The sequence below is a fragment of the Thermobia domestica genome, chromosome 3, assembly GCF_964235325.1.
Source record: "Thermobia domestica chromosome 3, izTheDome1.hap1.1, whole genome shotgun sequence".
Lineage (NCBI taxonomy): Eukaryota > Metazoa > Arthropoda > Insecta > Zygentoma > Lepismatidae > Thermobia > Thermobia domestica.
Window position 1 is genome coordinate 147361929 of NC_137456.1, and position 18986 is coordinate 147380914.

Sequence of the window (18986 nt, forward strand, 5' to 3'; positions counted from 1 at the left end):
TCACTGCCGAATCAACTCTGTATATGCTGACATACTATATAACTTATTTCTTCCATTTGAGCATAATTAATATAACTTTGAAAAACAATATTTATATCAATGCATAGATGTAAATAACATAGAATTCAGAAGAAGTACGAATTACAAAGAAATTATAACAATACACAAAATGAAAGAAATAATCAATATCATAACAGGAAATAATACTAGTAAAGAAAATATATTAAGAATAAATTTGAAAATTCAACGTTATCTATGTTAATCTTGGATAAAACTTCTGAAGGAACTAATGTCTTAACTAACTATCAATTTATTCTTAGTATGTTTTGACTAAGAATGTTTTGACTTAGCATATTTTTTAATCCGTCAATATTACCTAAACTCAAGAGTTTACCAGTTTTCACATTCATTAATTCAAATACTTTAGGGTTAATTTGTTTGATACACAAATAAGGTCCTGCATATAAATCACAAAACTTATAAATCTTTTTTAATGATGCATTACTTTGAGGATGTAATCTCACAAATCTAGATCATTTGTTTTAATTCTAGATTTACCTGACTGTTGATGTTCTATATTCTGATTTCTTAGAAGAAATGTTTGTATCCTACGAATACGTACCATATTTACAAGATATAAATTGTCCATTTCGTCATTTCCCTAAGTTTGATGCCAAAATGTTGTTCTATTGGCTTTATGAAGTCTGTTTCATTATGAATATTCTCCAGAGCAACAACCAATGTATCCGAAACTAAATAATTTAAAAAGTAGGTAATTTCGGTGACATACTTATGTTTGTTACGAAAACAGTTTCTAAATAATATGCCAAGATTTCGATGTACATTTTCAACAATAGAACTACTTGGATGGTGTGGAGTAACAAAATGCACCTTAATATTAGCATTGTTCATCGCACTAATAAATACATTACTGCGAAACTGTGCACCATTGTCACAAAGTATATGCTCAATTGGACCATAATGCCGTATGTATACATTCGGAATTCAGTTCACAATTGCCGAAGAAGTCGCCCTGCGTAAAGGATATGCCACTGAATATCTAGTAAAGATATCCATAACTGTAAATAGAAAAGTTTCACCTGTAGCTGCACCAGGAAGAGGTCCATATAAGTCTACAGAAATAAAAGAGTGAGGATTTTCAGGTAGTATTGACATCATAGGTTTATATATAGACTGATAATTGTACTTAATTTTAATACACTCCTCGCAATCATTGATATAACCTTTGATTTGCGTCCTAAGTGATTTCCAATAAAAGGATTTACTAATCAATGAATATACTTTCAAATATCCAAAGTGACCAAAATCGTCATGATATGCTTTTAATATACATGGTACCAATGTTGGGGAATGCAAATCTTTTTGCGATTTTTAAATTTAAAATCTTTAATCAAAAGTATACCATTAGATATTTGGTACAAAGAATTCCAATTGCGAGGATAATCACAATCCTGAGGGCAAGAAGTTAAATGATACATAATTTTGGATTAATCTTCATAATTCTTTTGATGTTCTTTCAATTCCTCAATAGATATCTTGTAAAAATTTTGAAGGCATTTATTGATAATATTCGATGATTATCATCTGCAAACAGTCTTGATAATGTATCCACTGGACCATTGTCGACTCCTTTGATGCGTTTTACATCAAAATCAAAGGATTGAAGTTCTAAGGGCATCCAAAACTTTGTGAAGGACTTATTATTCCGTCTTGCAACATTTCTGAGATCTGTTTTCTTACATTTTCCCTAAATCTGTAAGGTATAATGTATGCCTTTGTTACTATTGGGCTTTCTGTATCAACTTCAATATCGTACACCAAATCTTTACAACATCCTGGTCTCTGTGAAAATACCTTTCTATGTTTATAAAGAATATTCCTAAATTGTACTACAAAATTATTATCAGTATTCTTTACGTTGTTTATAATTTCATCCACACATCTGTGAAATGAATGATCACTGCTGTCAGTAGTAGGCTTTTCACTTCCATGCTCCATACTAACATTTTCTTTATTATTGCACTCATTTACATAAAAAACATTATTTATAAAGGGTTGACACTGGCAAGCAATGTTATCTCTAACGGGAATTAAATTTTGAACAATTTTGTCATGATGGGTACGTATTGAGAATGTTTTATTTTCAAAGTTTAAAACTGCCCGTAATTGCGTGAGAAAATCTAAACCTTTTAGTACATTTTCGTTTAATTCATTAATAACCAAAATGAGAATAGAGATTTCATAACCCTGTATTGTAATCACCACTTGTGTTTTTCCCATAACCTTTTTCTTATGTTTACCTGTGTAATCAACCAGAATTAAAGTATCTATATTCTGCAACCTAGAGTTAGAATAGTCTTTTACACCAAGTTGACACCAAAAGGAATATGATAATAGTGATACACTGGCTCCTGTATCAATCAAAGCTTGAAGTGGACTATCATTAATTTTCACATGTATTCTGACAGTACTAAATGTATTCAAGAAAACAAGCATGGTCATATACATGGCTATATCCATTTTCTATCTCATCGTCGAACATCCAATGGGAATTAGCAATAGAAATATATCAAAAATTACCAATAGTATCTAAAGTCCTAAGATTAGTTTCTCTTACAGAAAAACATTCTTGCGTATCAGTTACTGGCGTGGCTTCAACCCATACCACGTCAGCCCCATCTAGTTTAGATTACCATTACTAAACGATTCAGTTATGCTACATTCTACACCACAATCTTGTGTACGGTCCTGTCTATTATGCAGTTCAACGGTATTCCGATTTCTATTTTCATAATTTCTGCCACCTATGAATCTATTATGTAATTTATTTTGTGGAAAGTTAAACTTATTTTCGCTTAATTCCTAAATGCGTTACAAGTATTGTTCCTGCTTCTCCTAAAATTAGATTCATTTCGATTACCGGTACAATTAGGTTCAGTTCTATTATCGTTACCATGGAATCAGTTATTACTTCTCGCATTAAAATCTCTTTTTTCTCTGACATTGATGTTGCGAACAGGTACATAACTAGCTTGATTACGATTACTATTAACTTGGTTCCGATTACTATTAACTTGCAACCTAGATTGACTTTCAAAATTTTGCACTATCATAATAAGGTGATTGAAATTAACGCATTGTGCAGAAATGAACATTTGCTCCAACTTAAAAGGTAACAATATTCGGATTGATGCTATTACTCTTGATTCCTGTTGGTACGGATTAATTAACTTCAATTCATTATATACAGATATCACAAAATCAGTTAGATTCTTATCAACTTTGGGATCAAACCGTCTGTTTCAAACCAAGGCGTCTCGGTTTGCCAACATGAAATCGTTCTCGAACTTACAAGTAACACTTCACATCGTTGCTGCCGGTCTGACGCTAAACTATACATTTTCGGAAAGCACTAGTCCTAAATAGGATAACTACACAGTGCGACGGTCAGACGTTGCCGCGTTCAGGACTTATGGAGCGTCAAACATTAACATGGGGTTTATGAGAGTTACAGGAAACGAAGAAGAACACAAGGTTTGTGACGTTTGAATCGACGTTGTCTGATTGAGCACTTGTTTGCGTAAGTTAAAGGGTACAATCAATGTGCAAATCGTCGAACAGAGCATGAGAGATGCAAAGAGTGCGCTCACAGTGTGCACACTTGACGAACGGTAGTTCGCCGCACGTGAAGCACACGTCACCTTCGTCGAGGGAGTCAAAGCAGTACTCGTGCGGAGAGATCCACATTCCCGGCTCCTCGTCCAGATAGCCAGCCTTGTGGAAAGCGTACCGGATCAGGTTCTTGAATCGGGGTGCGCTGAACTGGTAGAGTGAAAACGACTGTAGTGCCAGGAATCGATCGCGATGCCAGATATCCATGACACTGTCCATGGCCAGTGTGTCGGTCACAAAGCGTACAAAGGACTTGTACTGACGGAAGAAATGCACATCTAAAGGCTGAATCTTTCCAGTGCAACCACCAGGAATCAGTCTCTTGTGCAACGCAACGTCGGCAGGCTTCAGTGCGTTCGATAGATTGTCGTCCTTGTTCAGAGTCCACGAGTCCAATAGCAAAACGATCTTCTTCCTATCATCAGGCATGCTTGGCCAGAACACTTGCTCGTAGAAGTCCTTAAGGTCGTCCCTGTTCATGTTGGACGTTTTGCCAGCAAATGATTTGATGTTCGGTGGATCTGCAGGCTTGTTTCCCGGAAACTTTCCACTTGGTTCCGACACCAGTACATACATCGGCCGCAGAATCTCTCCGGCCATGGTGATCACGGGCATGATCATGTAGCTGTGGGTTGTTGCGCTCATGGATCCCACAACCGCTCGCACGACTGTTGTTCCTTTGGTACGGAGAGTGCGAGTACTCTGCAACAACTTCTTGAAGCTACTCTGATCTGCATTGGCAACCTGCGTTGGTGGGATGCTTTCGCTTGCAATGAGCTCGCGAGTCGCTAATACGAAAGCATCAGCCTGCTGCTGCAAGTCCAACTCTTTCAGTTGCCAGGTCCTGCCGACCCTGTGGGTGATTGCACGGTCCACGATGTTGTTGCGCTTCTTGAATCTGTACACCCACGACGGTGATGCCTTGAACTTGAGACTCTTGTTAGGGTCCAGTTCATTAGCTGTTTGCCTAGCCCAAATTCGCAACGTTCGATCGTGAATGATAGCAGTGTGCTGTTTCTCCGCGAACATGCCCCGAACTGCCTCATTGATCTCTGCCATCAGCGTCTTCTTGTCATCTTTGCCTTGTGTTGCCCCAAAGTGACGTAGCACGCCAATGTTCCGAATATACCTGAACTGATTCTGCAGAGTCGAGTGGGTAGCACGACCGGTCTTTGTGTTCCAAGGCCTACCTGTTTTTGGATTTACCGTCCAGTAGGCATAGGCTTTTGCCTTGTACTCGCGCCACTGCTCTGGTGTCATTTTGGAGTCTTCTGGAGGCTGATCCTGGAACTTCGGCTTCTTCACAGGAGAGGGCAGGTATTCTGACGCTGATGAGCCAGATGCGGAAGACGTATGAGACTGCTGCGATGACGAAGGCATCTCTGCATCCTCCTGCTCTTGGTCTTCCTCGTCTCCAAAATCCATGTCTCCGTCCCCCTGGTCACCATCACTGTCACCGAAGCCGAGCGTACGAATCTCTTCAACGACTTCCATCCCGCTGGTCAAAAGAGACTTGATGTGTGCCACCATCCTTTGCTCTTCCAAATTTGGATTGCGCTCATTTGTCCCGATCTCGGCCACCAGAGCCCAAACGACCACTTTCGGATCCATCTTACAACGCATACCTAAAAAACACAAAAACAACACAAATGTTAGCACAGAGTACAAATGCAAGACGAATTAGCATGAAATAATACGACTGCTACAACACACATGTTAGCACAGAGTTCAAATGCAAGACGAATTAGCATGAAATAATACGACTGCTATGGTTACTCTCATAAACCCCATGTTAATGTTTGACGCTCCATAAGTCCTGAACGCGGCAACGTCTGACCGTCGCACTGTGTAGTTATCCTATTTAGGACTAGTGCTTTCCGAAAATGTATAGTTTAGCGTCAGACCGGCAGCAACGATGTGAAGTGTTACTTGTTAGAAAGTAAAGCATTATAAAAATCTAGATAGATACGTAAATTACTTTGGATTGCTTTGAACCACACAGAACACTGCGGTAATAAAATATGAGGCGGAATTTTCAACAATTTAGATTTATCTACTCCCATTAAACCACACTCTTCCTCGAATTTTTCTAGGAAAGTGCTGGCCTAGATGTCATCTGATCTTTCACTAAATTTTGTAAGGGATCTGATTTCACTAAATCGTAAATGATTATTTTTACCAGTATGCTTACGATATTTAGAATTTAGATAGATGTTTTTCCGGCGGTGAGAGGAGTGATTTCTTTTACCATTTCTTTCTAGACTAGCTTCATTATCGTCCTTTTCGGAATACCCTTCGGATGAATTACTATCCTCCGCTACTCCTCTGAATTCATACGGTATGTGTTCAATATTGACTGCCGGAACTCGACCGTACTAACTTTTTCTGTAATCGCATTTACTTCCTCTTGTAATTCCCGTATCTGACTGGTATGCTCATTAACTACAGTTTCCACCACCTCTACCGACCTTTGTATGTCAGTGAATCGATGTAAAATCTCTTCCATTTTATAATCGGTTTGTCCCAATTTGGAATGTATTTGTTGGTTTATTTTTTTACTGTCCATTTTAGTGTCGTTTTGCTTTGTTATTTGCTCAAACTTTACATCCCTCTGTCGTGGTATTTGTTGTGTCATTTGCTCCACCTTGGTAACCATATTTTGTTGTTGCTGTGATATTTGGTGGGACATTTCCTCTAGCTGAGAATCCATTTTTGTAATGTTAGAAGCGAGATTTGCTCCATATTTTGCTGTTACTGTGATATGTGCTGACCAAGCTGTCTTATAAGATCAGCCACGTTCATTGAACAGTTCATACCTGGTAGCTCTACATCACCACTTTCGTCTTTCATATTTTCATTTCCAGACACACTATTTTTATGTTTCTATAGATTCTTTTCCCACTTCTGAGTAAGTGTTGAATTCTATGCTGAGAAAGCTTTACTTCAAACTAATCTCAATAGTCCTGGTCGGTAAACCACCATCTAAAATGTAACTTATATTGGAACCACCATTTAAAATGTAACGATTATTAACTTATTATTTTTCACGTTACATTCCAGCCCACAGTTCGTCTAAGTTTTAGTTATGTTAACACGGTCAAAATACATTAAACGAGGCACGACAACTTATAAAACTACTACCTTTATTCTCCAAAACTTCATTAATTATACTTTTCTTTTTCAGTTGTCATAGCAATGTTTTAAATAAAACGACTATCTGCCGTTATGATAACTATAAATGCAGATTACACCTATAAAATCAACATATATTTCAACTATCGAGAATAAATCTTACTTCTTTCTATTTAGAATCAACAACATATATATATTCTTTTCTTCTTCTTCTTTTACATGACATATTGTGTATTTTTATGCACCGTGACCCAAAACTAAGATATAAAAATAGAAGAAATTACAAAATAGATATATAATATCGTTGTAATTTTATCGATCATTTTTCTTCAATATCTCGCACTGTTTGCAAGATTTGAGCCTTCTTCCGGTTGGAGTTCCTAATTTATGTATGATCAGTGTTTCTTTTCTTCCTGCATGCAGTATGTAATAAGCAAATACATTACACACAAAAACTATAATGTCAATGATATATGGTGTTTATTGGGCAAAACACTTCAAACAATAAGGATTTATCTTAGACTGGAGAAATGGTCATCGTTCGTTTCTCATTATCATTTGCTCACGAAACAAAGACCCGAGAGATATACTACTCCCGTATACAAACATTTTGTGTTGGAATGTATAACTTATAGAATATGATGCTTTACCTTTTAAAATTTCAAGACTTCCAGTGTTCCCCTAAAAAGTGTAATAAAAAACGGCCACTTTTTTTTAAGTATTCAATTAGAACTGAACAATCTATACAAAATGTGCAATCGCTCAGTGAAAATGGCGTCTTTCTAGAGCCTATTGTTCCCGAGAACTCACTGTAGAACGATTGGCCACAAACATATAAAAGTCCACAAACATATAAATCTACTCGTAGCATTTAAATATATTGATCAGTAATTCACTAATTTAGTTACTTACCGAGAAATAAGGCTAGAATTGTTCAATTAGTGTATACATATTTCTGAGCATTTCCGGCATCTACAGCATTAAGATGTCCCTCAGCAAACATACTTTTCTGATAAGGAAGAAAGGAACCATGCAGACCATTTTCCTATCATTTACATAGTGTGAATGAGGAAAATGTAGGAAACCCATCACTCAGATGGCTGGCCTAAAAAGCCGTTAGATTTTTTTCGATCAATTAACCACATTGGGAAATCGAGCCTGGAATCAGAAGCAAGAGTATTTGCGACTACGCTACAGGAAGCTACTGGAATGTTCAAGTATCTTTTACAGCAAGTATCAAGAAACAAAAAAGTACAGTTTGGGACATAAATAATAACTAGCAAACCCGCACGTCCTGCGCAAGCGCAGGACACATTCGATCGAGATCTGTTGGATGGTTCAAGAGTTAAGTTTTATTTATTTTTATATATTAATCTCCCATTCCCCTCAAGCTCACCTAGGTTCTACCATCAAAGTGAAAATATTAAAATAAACTTTCCAATCTCAAACTTCATCTATGTTAAAAATTTGGTCGAGATCGGTCAGGTGGTTCAAGAGTTATTAAGTTTTATTTATTTTTATATCTCTCTCCCCTCCCCTCCACCCACTGTAAGTTCTAACGTCAAAGGGATATGATAACAACCACTCCAGGTCCAAACCTCATCTACGTTGATAATTTGATGAAGATCGGTTCTGTGGTTTAAGCGTGATGAAGTCACAAATCGGTCACTTTATTTTTTACTTATATGTCCCTTCCCCTTTCCTACATTGTGCCATCAAATAAAATGATGAAAACATTCCAGGTCTATGTTGAAAGTTTGATCGAGATCGGTGGGGTGGTTCAAGAGTTAAGTTTTATTCATTTTCATATATTTACCCCCCACCCCCTCCCCTAAGTTCTACCATCAAAATGAAATAATAAAGAAACCTCCCAGGTTTGTACTTCATCTATGTTGAAAATTTGATTGAGATCGATCAGGTAATTCAAGAGTTATTAACTCACAAACATGGTCACTTTTATTTTTATATTTATTGATTTTGTATATCTCCCCCTCCTCCCCATCCTCTACGTTGTTTCGTCAAAGTGAAATGGTAAAATCCAACCCAGGCACGAACGTCATCTACGTTGAAAATTCGATAGAGATTGGTCGTTTGGTTCAAAGGTTATTAAGTTTTATTTATTTTTTATGATTCTCCTCTTCCCTCTCCCCCAAGTTCTACCGTGTAAGTTAATAGCTAAAAACACTCCCAGGTCAGAACTGCATCTACGTCAAACATTTGATCGACATCGGTCGAGTGGTTCAAGAGATTAAGAGTCAAACATAGTCTCTTTCAATTTGGATCTGAAGTTTTTTGTTCACAGACACCGCTATTAATACATGGATATATAAAATATACATTATATAAATTTAACTCTCTTAAGTTAGGGTCGCATTTAGTTACAGTTCATTTAGTAAATGAGTTTGAGGGCCAAACTAATCCTCATTTCAACACGAGAGTTAAAGCTAATGAAGATGAATATGAAGAAATAAATTGAGGGTGAGAATAAGTGAGCGTGAGGATATTAATAATATTTAAATGAGAACGTGAACAAGTATGAGTAATATTGATGGGTGAGGAGAGTGAGCGTGAGTGAGTTGAATGGGAATGAATGTAAGTGAAGGTTGGGTTATTAATAATGTTTGGGTGTGAAGGCAAGTGAGGGTGAATGTGAGGGAGCTGATTGAGTGTGAGAGCATGAGTGTTATTCGAGTGCGAGTGCGAGTGTGTGAAAGTCGATTGAGGTAAGTGTGAGAGAGGGTGAGGGGGTGAATAACATTTGAGTGTGAGGGTGGTTGAGTGTGCGTGTGAATGTGAGGGAACTTATTGTGTGTGAATGTGAGAGAGGGTTAGGAAAATGCCCATCTCACCCTAGATTCATAAACAAGTTGTATGTTTAATTTTTTGACAAATAGTACATTGGTGGTATAAATGTTATTTCAAATAAATAAATAAATAAATACTAGATTTCAATATAGTTGCAGAGTTTTATTATAATAAATTTATTTATTAATTAAACAAAAATATAATCTAGGAAGATAAAAATCATAACTAGTTTCAAAAATATACTGTCACAACAAGGATTAAATTTTCCCATTATTCCATCACTTAAAATACTGTATTTGTATAATGCATTTTACAATTTATTTTAAGACTTAATCTCTCACCATAACAGTTGAAACATAGAATACCTCCCTTCTACCTTCTACCTTCTACCTTCTTGAAAAGAACTTAGTGCAATCAGAAAATGGGACTCTATATAAACAAAATTATATATCTATGACATGAAATAGCGATCAGCAATAATGTGCAGGGTAATTTTTAATTCTATATCATTCATTGTGTTATTTTACTAACTAAATCATGTTGTCTCGTTTAAGATTAACGTAGGTGATATTCACAAATAAAATAATGTTGTGAAGCACAATTGACGTCGTTTAATTCTCCAGCCAGTCTGCGAATAGTTCCACAATCTTCATTCTCGTAATTATTAGGTTCACCACGCTGCCACCTTGTATATCCAGTTGATTCCAAAGGTTCATCTATAAGAACAATAAGCATATGAAAGTTACATTAGACAAGTTTAATTCTTAACATAATTACAAGAATACATCAATCTTTGGGAGTGGTAAATTACTGCAAGGCATTTCGTCTATGAAGTATTGAACGGGTATTCATCTGCACACACAAATACAATAAGTAATTTTTAAATTCTTCCACCAATATTTCCAGAAACAAATGATAGAACTAGATTGTTTCTATAAGCGAAAGAATACAGATGAAGTACAAGATCAAATTTTCATATTACATCAATCATTTCTGTGTTATACAAGTATAGTATTGTTGAGAAAGTGTGTAAATGTATGCTGAGTTAGAAAATTTTGTGAGATGCCCAGACCCATTATTCCTTCATGGATCCGTAGGCTGAGTAAACGCGGGGGTCAGGGGGCGAAGCCACCAGATGGATCAAATTCAGGAAATGATAAGAGCAAATTCATAAAATTCACTCTTGTTGCAAAGGCTGATACATAAGAGGCGCGAGACCTATGTCAAGTAGGGATGGGACTTGGGTATTTACCCACTAGGTAGGTAAATAAAAATTGGGTAAATACCCGGTAAATACCTAAATTTTATTTACCTACCCAAAAAATGGGTATTTATTACAAACTGCAAGATTACATAATAAGAAGACACAGTGGGTTCTAAAATAGCAGAATAAAATCTTCCAGATACAAATGTGGTTAAAGAAGAATGCAATTGGTAACATTGCTTCGAACAATTCGTTTTCTAAGTTCAGTACTGGTACTGATTTCAGAGTTGTTGAGAGTAGGCGTGCCTCTTATCTTAGTTGAATTTTTTGTTTTATTTTATTCAGGGAGAGAAAAAAAATGAAAATGGATAAAAGAAAAGTAATGTTTGGAGCGCATATAATGTACGAAGTGATAAATCAGTAAACTGCAAGTACTGTGGTAAAAACTATAAACACGCAAATGTAAATGAAATGTCAGATCATGTGAATAAATATTTTAGGTGTCCTGAAAGTCTAAAGAAAACAATTGTAAAAGTCTTACAAGGGAGAAGTTTGATTGTTGGCAAAATACTGGGACAGAAGAAGTGAATGAAAGTGAACAACCTACATCAAGTTGTAGTAACAATAAAAGCATTGATGACTAGTGACGAGGGTGGCTGATGAAACTTTGATGTAGTTTCATATATGAAGAGTTCCTCCATCAATGTACAAACTTCATGTAGTAGCATTACCACTTTTATGGATACAATGACAGCTGATGAAAACGCAAGTAGCCTATATATGCATACCGTAACACATGTACATTAATGAGTTAATGAGCTCTCGCACACATCACATGTCAAATTACGTTTTGGGTTGAGCGATAAGGGAGTAGTTTGCTGGCTTGCAGTGTCTATAAGTTGTCTCAAAGTTCAGATAAAAAATTCAAATGGGAAAGGACAGTTAACTACTTATGTAATAAATTCAACAATTGGTTAATTATATATGACATTGCATTTACCCTAGCCCAGTGCGTTTCCTATTAATGTACAAGTAATTTTATTTCATATAATTCAAGGTCTTGCCATATAACCTTGTAAATCGAGTCAAAAAGCAATGTCTAAAAAGGGATTGGTAAAACATTTACAAGTATTTTCAAATAGCTTATATTTTGGAAAATAATGGCCACATTGTCAAATCAGTTAAAAATTTTAGGGACAACTTGATGTCCAGTGTAGTGAAATGCAAACACAGCTGTGTGTAGAGTTACAAGATTCGAAGTATCTAAATCTTCAATGTGACGGTTGGAGTAATGTTCGTAATGAAGGAATAATCAACTTCAATATTACAAACCCCCATCCAATATTTGTTCATTTTATCAACACCAAAGATAACCGTCACACTGCTGAGTGCATTAGAGATCAAGAATTCGAGGTCATTAAAAATACGACCCCAGCAAGTTTTTTGATCTGGTGATAATGCAGTAAATATGGAGAAGGCTTTTGTTGTTGTCCAAAGAAAAGAGTATCTCCATTTGCAACCATTGTCATGTAAAACACATACGTTAAACCTTGTCTGGGGTGATACTTTGAAGTGTTCCTCATTCATCATTTATGGCAAATGTTGTAGACGTCATTAAAATGGTTAGAAACTCTCAGGTACTGAATGCACTTTTCATGCAATTAACAATCAGAAAAACATTCACATTTCTCTTACTCTTCCATGTAAAACCCGCTGGAGAAGCTATTTACAATCTCCTGTAAGTCTGAAAGCTTCAAACGTCACTCTACAGAACAGAGCTCTTCATGAAACCACTGGAAGATATACAACATTTATCAAAGACCACAAAGCAAAGCTGCTTGATGATGAGGTTTTCTGGGTGACAGTCGAAAAGCTAATATATGTTCTTAAGCCAATAGTGTTCTGGATAAATATATTAGAATCTGATGAATGTAACATACATCGAGTTTTTCCTGCTGTCAAAGAAATCGAAGAGCAACTAAAAAAGGCTTTTCCCGAAAGCCCGTTGTCCAAAGTAGAAGAAACAAATATTCTTAATAATTTCGAAAGCAGAAAAGCTCCAGCAATGCAACAGATTCACTATGCCGCAGCTTTGCTAGATCCATCATCACAGGGGTTTGATTTGACTCCAGAACAATATGTCGATGGATTGGAGTTCATACACAAGGTTGCAAAGAACATGAAAGCAGATCTTGTAAATGTTACAAAGGATTTCGCACATTTCAAGATAAAGTAAAGTGAGGCAACAAGTTCATTTGAACAAGTTCTGGTGAAATGAACCCAGTAACTTGGTGGCAAGTTTTGTGTGGAAGTACCCATTATCTGAAGTCGTACGGAAGATATTAACAGCATCGATATCATAAGCCGCCACAGAAAGATCCTTTAGTACCTTCTCAAAAATTCACACTAAGTCAAGGAATAGACTGACTGCTTCCAGAGCCGGAAAAATTACGTTTATAGCTTATAACTGGAAGTTGCATCACCGGGAACATAAGCCAAAAGTATCAACACAGCATAAAGAGACAGGAAAGACTGTTGAGTCAGAGCAGCAAAAAGACTTAGAAATAAGTTATCGGAAGATACAAGTTCATCACACTTGAAAAGCACCATGGTAGCAATAAAAAGGAGAACCCTTGAAGAAGACAGACAGTGACAGTGACACTTCTTCCGTGTGAGAGATAGATGGAGACATTACTAGCGATGATTCCATATATTCATTTCATGTATCCGATGAATCTAATGAGTAATCTTGCTAGAAATGCGATCTCATAATGAGATAACGTTTTGCCCTGATGTGTATAGAATATTTCGAGAACGTTACTAAGTCCTGAATGTTCTGTAATTCTTTTGTACTTTTATTAACTTGATGCTGCCGATTGAGGTGTTTGAAACCGGAGAAAACTAACTGAATTTTGCCCAATTCTAAATTAAAGCATGGAATCATTTGAATTAGGCGTATGACTCTGATACCACCCAATCAAAAAACTGACGTAACCGTCATGTGAAGCCCATTATCCAATGGCATTTTATCAATTTTGTTTCTAAGAGTGCTAATTTCTCGCAAAACATGAAAATGCAGTCAGACAGCTCACTTTTTATTATATTTTGATGCCTACCTAGCAACTGTAATATTTTCCATAAGTAGAAGCTTTGCTTTGTATATACTTAAACACAAACAAAACTATTTGCTGAGCAAAACAATATATTCACATAAAAAACTACATACGTGTTACGGTTTCGCCAACTAACACGTATGTAGTTTTTATGTGAATATATTGTTTTGCTCAGCAAATAGTTTTGTTTGTGTCTAGCTAGCAAGTATAGTGGCGTGTGAAAGTCCTCGCATATACTTCTACTCCTACTGTATTCCATTTGTAGCTATTAAAGCATGTATGATGTAACAGAATGTATATTTCAAGTCATGTCAGTTGTAATGACTTGTCACCAATAGTCACTTACAGAATGTAAATTAAAAGAAAAGCCCGTAGCCGCCTTCCATGTACTTGTTTAGTGTCTTTACTTGTAGAAAAAAATAAATGTAGTCGTTTTCAGAGTCATCAGTTCTTAAAAATATGCTCTGTTAAAAAATATCAAAACAGGAACGACCACATAACTCATATCTATTAATGAAAATAATAAATTTAATGCCTTCTGACATTTGTTGTAGCTTCTACTGGATCAACTGTTACGTTTTCATTATTTTTGTGTACTGCTCAAGAACGTCTGTATCACATATATGATTGAAAAGGAAAAAACCCTTATATTTACCAAATTTGGGTAAATACCCGGGTATTTACCCAAGGTAAATACCCAAAAAATATTTACCGGTAAAAATCCCATCACTAATGTCAAGTAAATGAGGGCGTCTGGGGGCTGAGCCCCTAAGCAGCCAAAGGCTAGTCTTTATGTAAAGCCTTCAACTGAAAGATTAAAATTATAAAACAATTCCGAAAAATATAGTTTGAATCAGTTAAGAAATTTTAAGCTAACAATATAGTCATTTATGCAGTCCAGGTCATAGAAACATATGCTGCCCATTAAAAAAAAAATCTATGTTCACAAGACGAACCTAGATCCTTGTGAATTTCCTTTTTCTCTTACTCATTTTCCCTGGATTTCTGTCCTATAGAAGGGTGGACATTGAATGATAATATTACTTAACGCATAATGTAATTTTATCCTGTAAGCGTAGATAAAAAATATTTACTATACAGTATAATACAGTAATTTAAATCACAAATTTTATATATGATTTCTATTTTTAATCTAGAACTATCAAAATATCGACATAGAAGTGGAGGGAACATCAGAACTATAAAGCTTAATCATCTGTTTCACGCGATTTGTTTCTTGTATCAGTGCCAATTGGAGCTTCCCTAAAGCGTGACCTTGCCCAGTTAGCTTCTTTGAAAACAAATCAGGAACAATGTATGAAAAATTCATAGAAATTAGCAAGATACAAACAAGAATATTTGAAACGATGTTGCTCTTTCCTGGTAATATGCAATTTATCCTATCCAGGGACGTACCCAGGAAATTATTTCGGGTGATCGAAAACTTCTCCGAGAGAACCAAATTCAATATGAGAACAAATTGTACTAAACTGTGTAAAATTGCCCTTAAAATTAGGTAAAATATGTAGAAAACTAGGGACTTCAGGCTTTTAGACTGGAAGACCCACCTCCTGACGAGTTACCTTTTTCCTTTTTAACAAGAAAACCGGTGTGGGACCTACAGCAAAATTTTTATTAAGGCCGTATATATCCCATGGCAGTTACATGTCTACCATTTGTTGTTATTTTTAAGGCCTTGTTTCCAATAGAATAAACCGAAGGGACCCCGAGGAGAGGTTTTCTGAAAATGGTCCAGTAAATCTATTTCTATTTCCTTTAACTTCGTTTTTATTTCCGACTCATACAGGAAGTTTAATGTAAGTCCATAAGGAAAACATAAAGAAAAGAGGAAAGAAAAACAATACTAGTATACTCTAGATCTTTCAATAGGTTGCAAAAAAAGAAATCATGCCCATTATTAATCAAGATATAATTAACAAATTAGTGTTTTTATCAAGGAAAAGGCAGTATGTATTCTGGAGTTTTATATTCTATAAGGAATACTCATGTGAGATTGGAAAGAAATCTAACAGTTTTATGGAATCAGTCAAACCAGGAAATTGATTCTTCGTGGTATTTCATTTGGTTTGGAATAGCAAGTTAATCTGTTGGTCCATGTCTCATATAGCATAGGTGCTGAAAGGGAATGATTTTTTTTTTAAGTGCCGCGGTTTAGCCGGCTAGGCTAAAAGCAACAGCGATGATGAGAAGTGAATGAAATGGTGGAATGAAAAAAGTGGCATGAAACGGGAGAACCCCGATAAAAATACGCAAGAGGAATTTGTCCACCACAAAGCTGGAATTGAACAACGGTGCAGAAACGAACGCCAGACTCCCAAACAATCAACCCATCAGTCTTAGATTTCATAAGTTTCAGGAAAGCTAATTGCTTCGTGATCTTTGAAGGGCCGCAATTAATCTTAAAACCATTCATTCACGTAAACCCCAAAATAGGTCAAAATCGCAAATCTGACTATAACAGTTCATCTCCCAGTGAACCATTGTGACCCATAATTAAACTTCGGATTTTTAGCTTCCGAGAATTGGGGCTCTAGGTTCCTAATATGGGCTCAAAAGACTTTCAAATATATTTTAAAACTTATAAAATATAATACACATTTTAGTTCCTCAAACGAATAAAATAAGTTTACGGATATATTATTTACGTAACTGCTAAGTTCAAGATCGATCTTAAACAGTGTAAATGCAAAAATGGAAATTTGGATATTCTAGCAGTTGCCTCCTTCTCTTCTAGAGGCGGAATTTTGGAAAACGGTGGAACACGTGGTCACAAATTTTTAATGAGGAGTGTATATGTCGAGTTTCATCTTCCTATGATGTGAAGTTAATTGGTGACATACTATTTTTTGGCGTACTTTTTTAATTCTCCTTTTCCCTTGTAGTGAAAGTAACATGATAAAAGCCACGTTAAGAAATGCCCACCTGGCGCCCGCTGGAAAACTTCAACACTATTTAAAGAATGATCAACTATATCTAAATACAAATTTCAGGAGAATTGCACACTGGAGGAAGTTATGGGAATTGAAGTGAAGTTTTGCATTTAAATTCAATAAGCAACAGATTTTGATGAGCCTTAATTGGTCGGCACAAATTATAGCGCAGATAAACATTTTAGATACGTGTAAGAAATAGCCAAGCGGTTGAGGTAAATAATCTGTTAATTAAATGTTCACGTGTTCACTCTGTAAGAATTATATTTTATTTTTTATTTTTATTTTTATTTTTATTTTTATTTTTATTTTTATTTTTATTTTTATTTTTATTTTTATTTTTATTTTTATTTATTTATTAATCTATTTTTGCTTTTGCACACTTCAAATTCTGTTTCTGATCTATTTCCACTGCTAAACTTCAATCCGTTATTTCTTCTCTTCTCGTGTTCACTTCTACCTAAAATTTTATATGTAAATGCAGTTGACCATCCTATAAATTATATCCAAGTTTTGTCGAATTCTTAGCGGGCGCCAGGCAACCATTTGCTTTGAAGAACTAAATGTGTTCAAAAATCCGTGTCACCAACAACCTCTGAAGAAAATAGGCTTTCAAAAACAAGCTTTTTTACGCATAAAATTGCTAGATTTTGAACTGCTATCCTATAACCCACATTGTAGGTTTTAAACCCCTTTTTTTGTGTGTAGGATTATAAGTGAGTTATAGTAAAATTTGAAATGTGGAATTTTATTCACTGAAGACTAAGAAGCAACATGGCTTTAAATTACAATAAAATCTATCAACAACTCATCTGACTTGTCGAAATCAACAGCCATAATTATCAGCTACACTGAAATAAGTCACTATCCATGACTTCGTAGCTAGAGGAACTGGAACTGGAACCACCATCGTTGGATTGCGGATTATATGTGCAGATTGTCATTGTTCCAATTTTCAGTAGTATTTTTACTTCTTTCGACAGGTCATAGTCCTTACAAACACTTCTTATTTCTTCGTACACACACACGAATCATCATGATTGCATTGAGTGTTTTCAACCTAATTACATATTCTATTTGTTTCCTTTAATAAACAAAAACAGTCTCTGTGGCTTGAAGAACCAAACAGTTTACTAAATTTGTATTAGAAAACTTTTATTATTTCAATGAAATGCGAAAATTAAAATACTTTAAAAGTAGCAAACGGGACCGTTACAGGAGCAACATTATTATTATTTATTTATTTATTTTCGAAATCAATAAGTATTGTTAAGTAGTTGTAAATCTGTGGAGAAGAAGAATGAAAAACAAATGTTCGTTGCATAATAAAACACCCTCTGTCTAGAGAAATCAATTAATATGATAATATATAATGACAAATAGGCTAAATTTTAAAAATTTCACTTTATTTTCAAAGAAAAATTCATTATTTTAGAATGACTTTAACGGCTAATAGAGAAGCCAAAAATGGCAAAAAGAGTTTCATAAAATAAGCTATATTTAAGGCTATTACATTTTCCTAGATTTGCAATTTTAAATGTCTCGCGAAATAGGCTAGGTCTAACCAAACATATTTTAAATTGGCATCATTGTCAAAAATTCTTTTCGAATGGTTTATTCGTTTTCAGGTGATGAGGCAGGCAACAACCATGTCACTTTTATATATTGACCAAGTATTTGTAACTTGTCCCCTTTTTTCTTTGAAAGATGAATTTTTTGAAGACAATGGAGAATGTGCTCACGTATTTTAAAATAATGTTCCTCTTCCTCTTCTGATATACATATTAATGGACGTAGCATGACAAGAACTAGACTGGAACCAAATGTCAAGTACAGAATGGTTAAAAAAATAAGAAAGAGAGAGAGAGAGAGAAAAGAATAATACACTTGGTGTGATGATGTCTGGTGTGTGATCTTGATGTCATTATTCTTAAAGATTGAACAAAAGTTGTAGAAATTACCCGTCTCTTAATATTGAAATTTGTAAAAACACATGGATACGCGCTCACTTGTTTTTAATAAAGATTGGCACATATTTTTAACCCCCTCTCCTTCATTAGGGTATACATTTTAATAAAAGTGACATGA

At 35.3% G+C, this 18986-nt stretch overlaps 2 protein-coding genes and 1 long non-coding RNA gene across 5 annotated transcripts in view; 1 reads left to right on the plus strand and 2 right to left on the minus strand.

The window, feature by feature from the left end:
- Positions 1-18986, plus strand: part of LOC145680799 (uncharacterized) — a 241866-nt gene that overhangs the window by 217704 nt on the left and 5176 nt on the right. The gene's annotated exons all lie outside the window — the stretch shown is intronic.
- Positions 1-18986, minus strand: part of LOC145681990 (uncharacterized) — a 104103-nt gene that overhangs the window by 39554 nt on the left and 45563 nt on the right. The window lies entirely within an intron of this gene.
- LOC145680798 (hemolymph lipopolysaccharide-binding protein-like) overlaps positions 9778-18986 on the minus strand; it is a 40058-nt gene continuing 30849 nt past the window's right edge. For both annotated transcript variants that reach the window (XM_081751846.1, XM_081751847.1), the window contains exon 4: positions 9778-10346. In XM_081751846.1, coding sequence (XP_081607972.1) covers positions 10186-10346 — 161 coding nt within the window. In that variant the 3' untranslated portion in view covers positions 9778-10185. The remainder of the gene's footprint in view (positions 10347-18986) is intronic.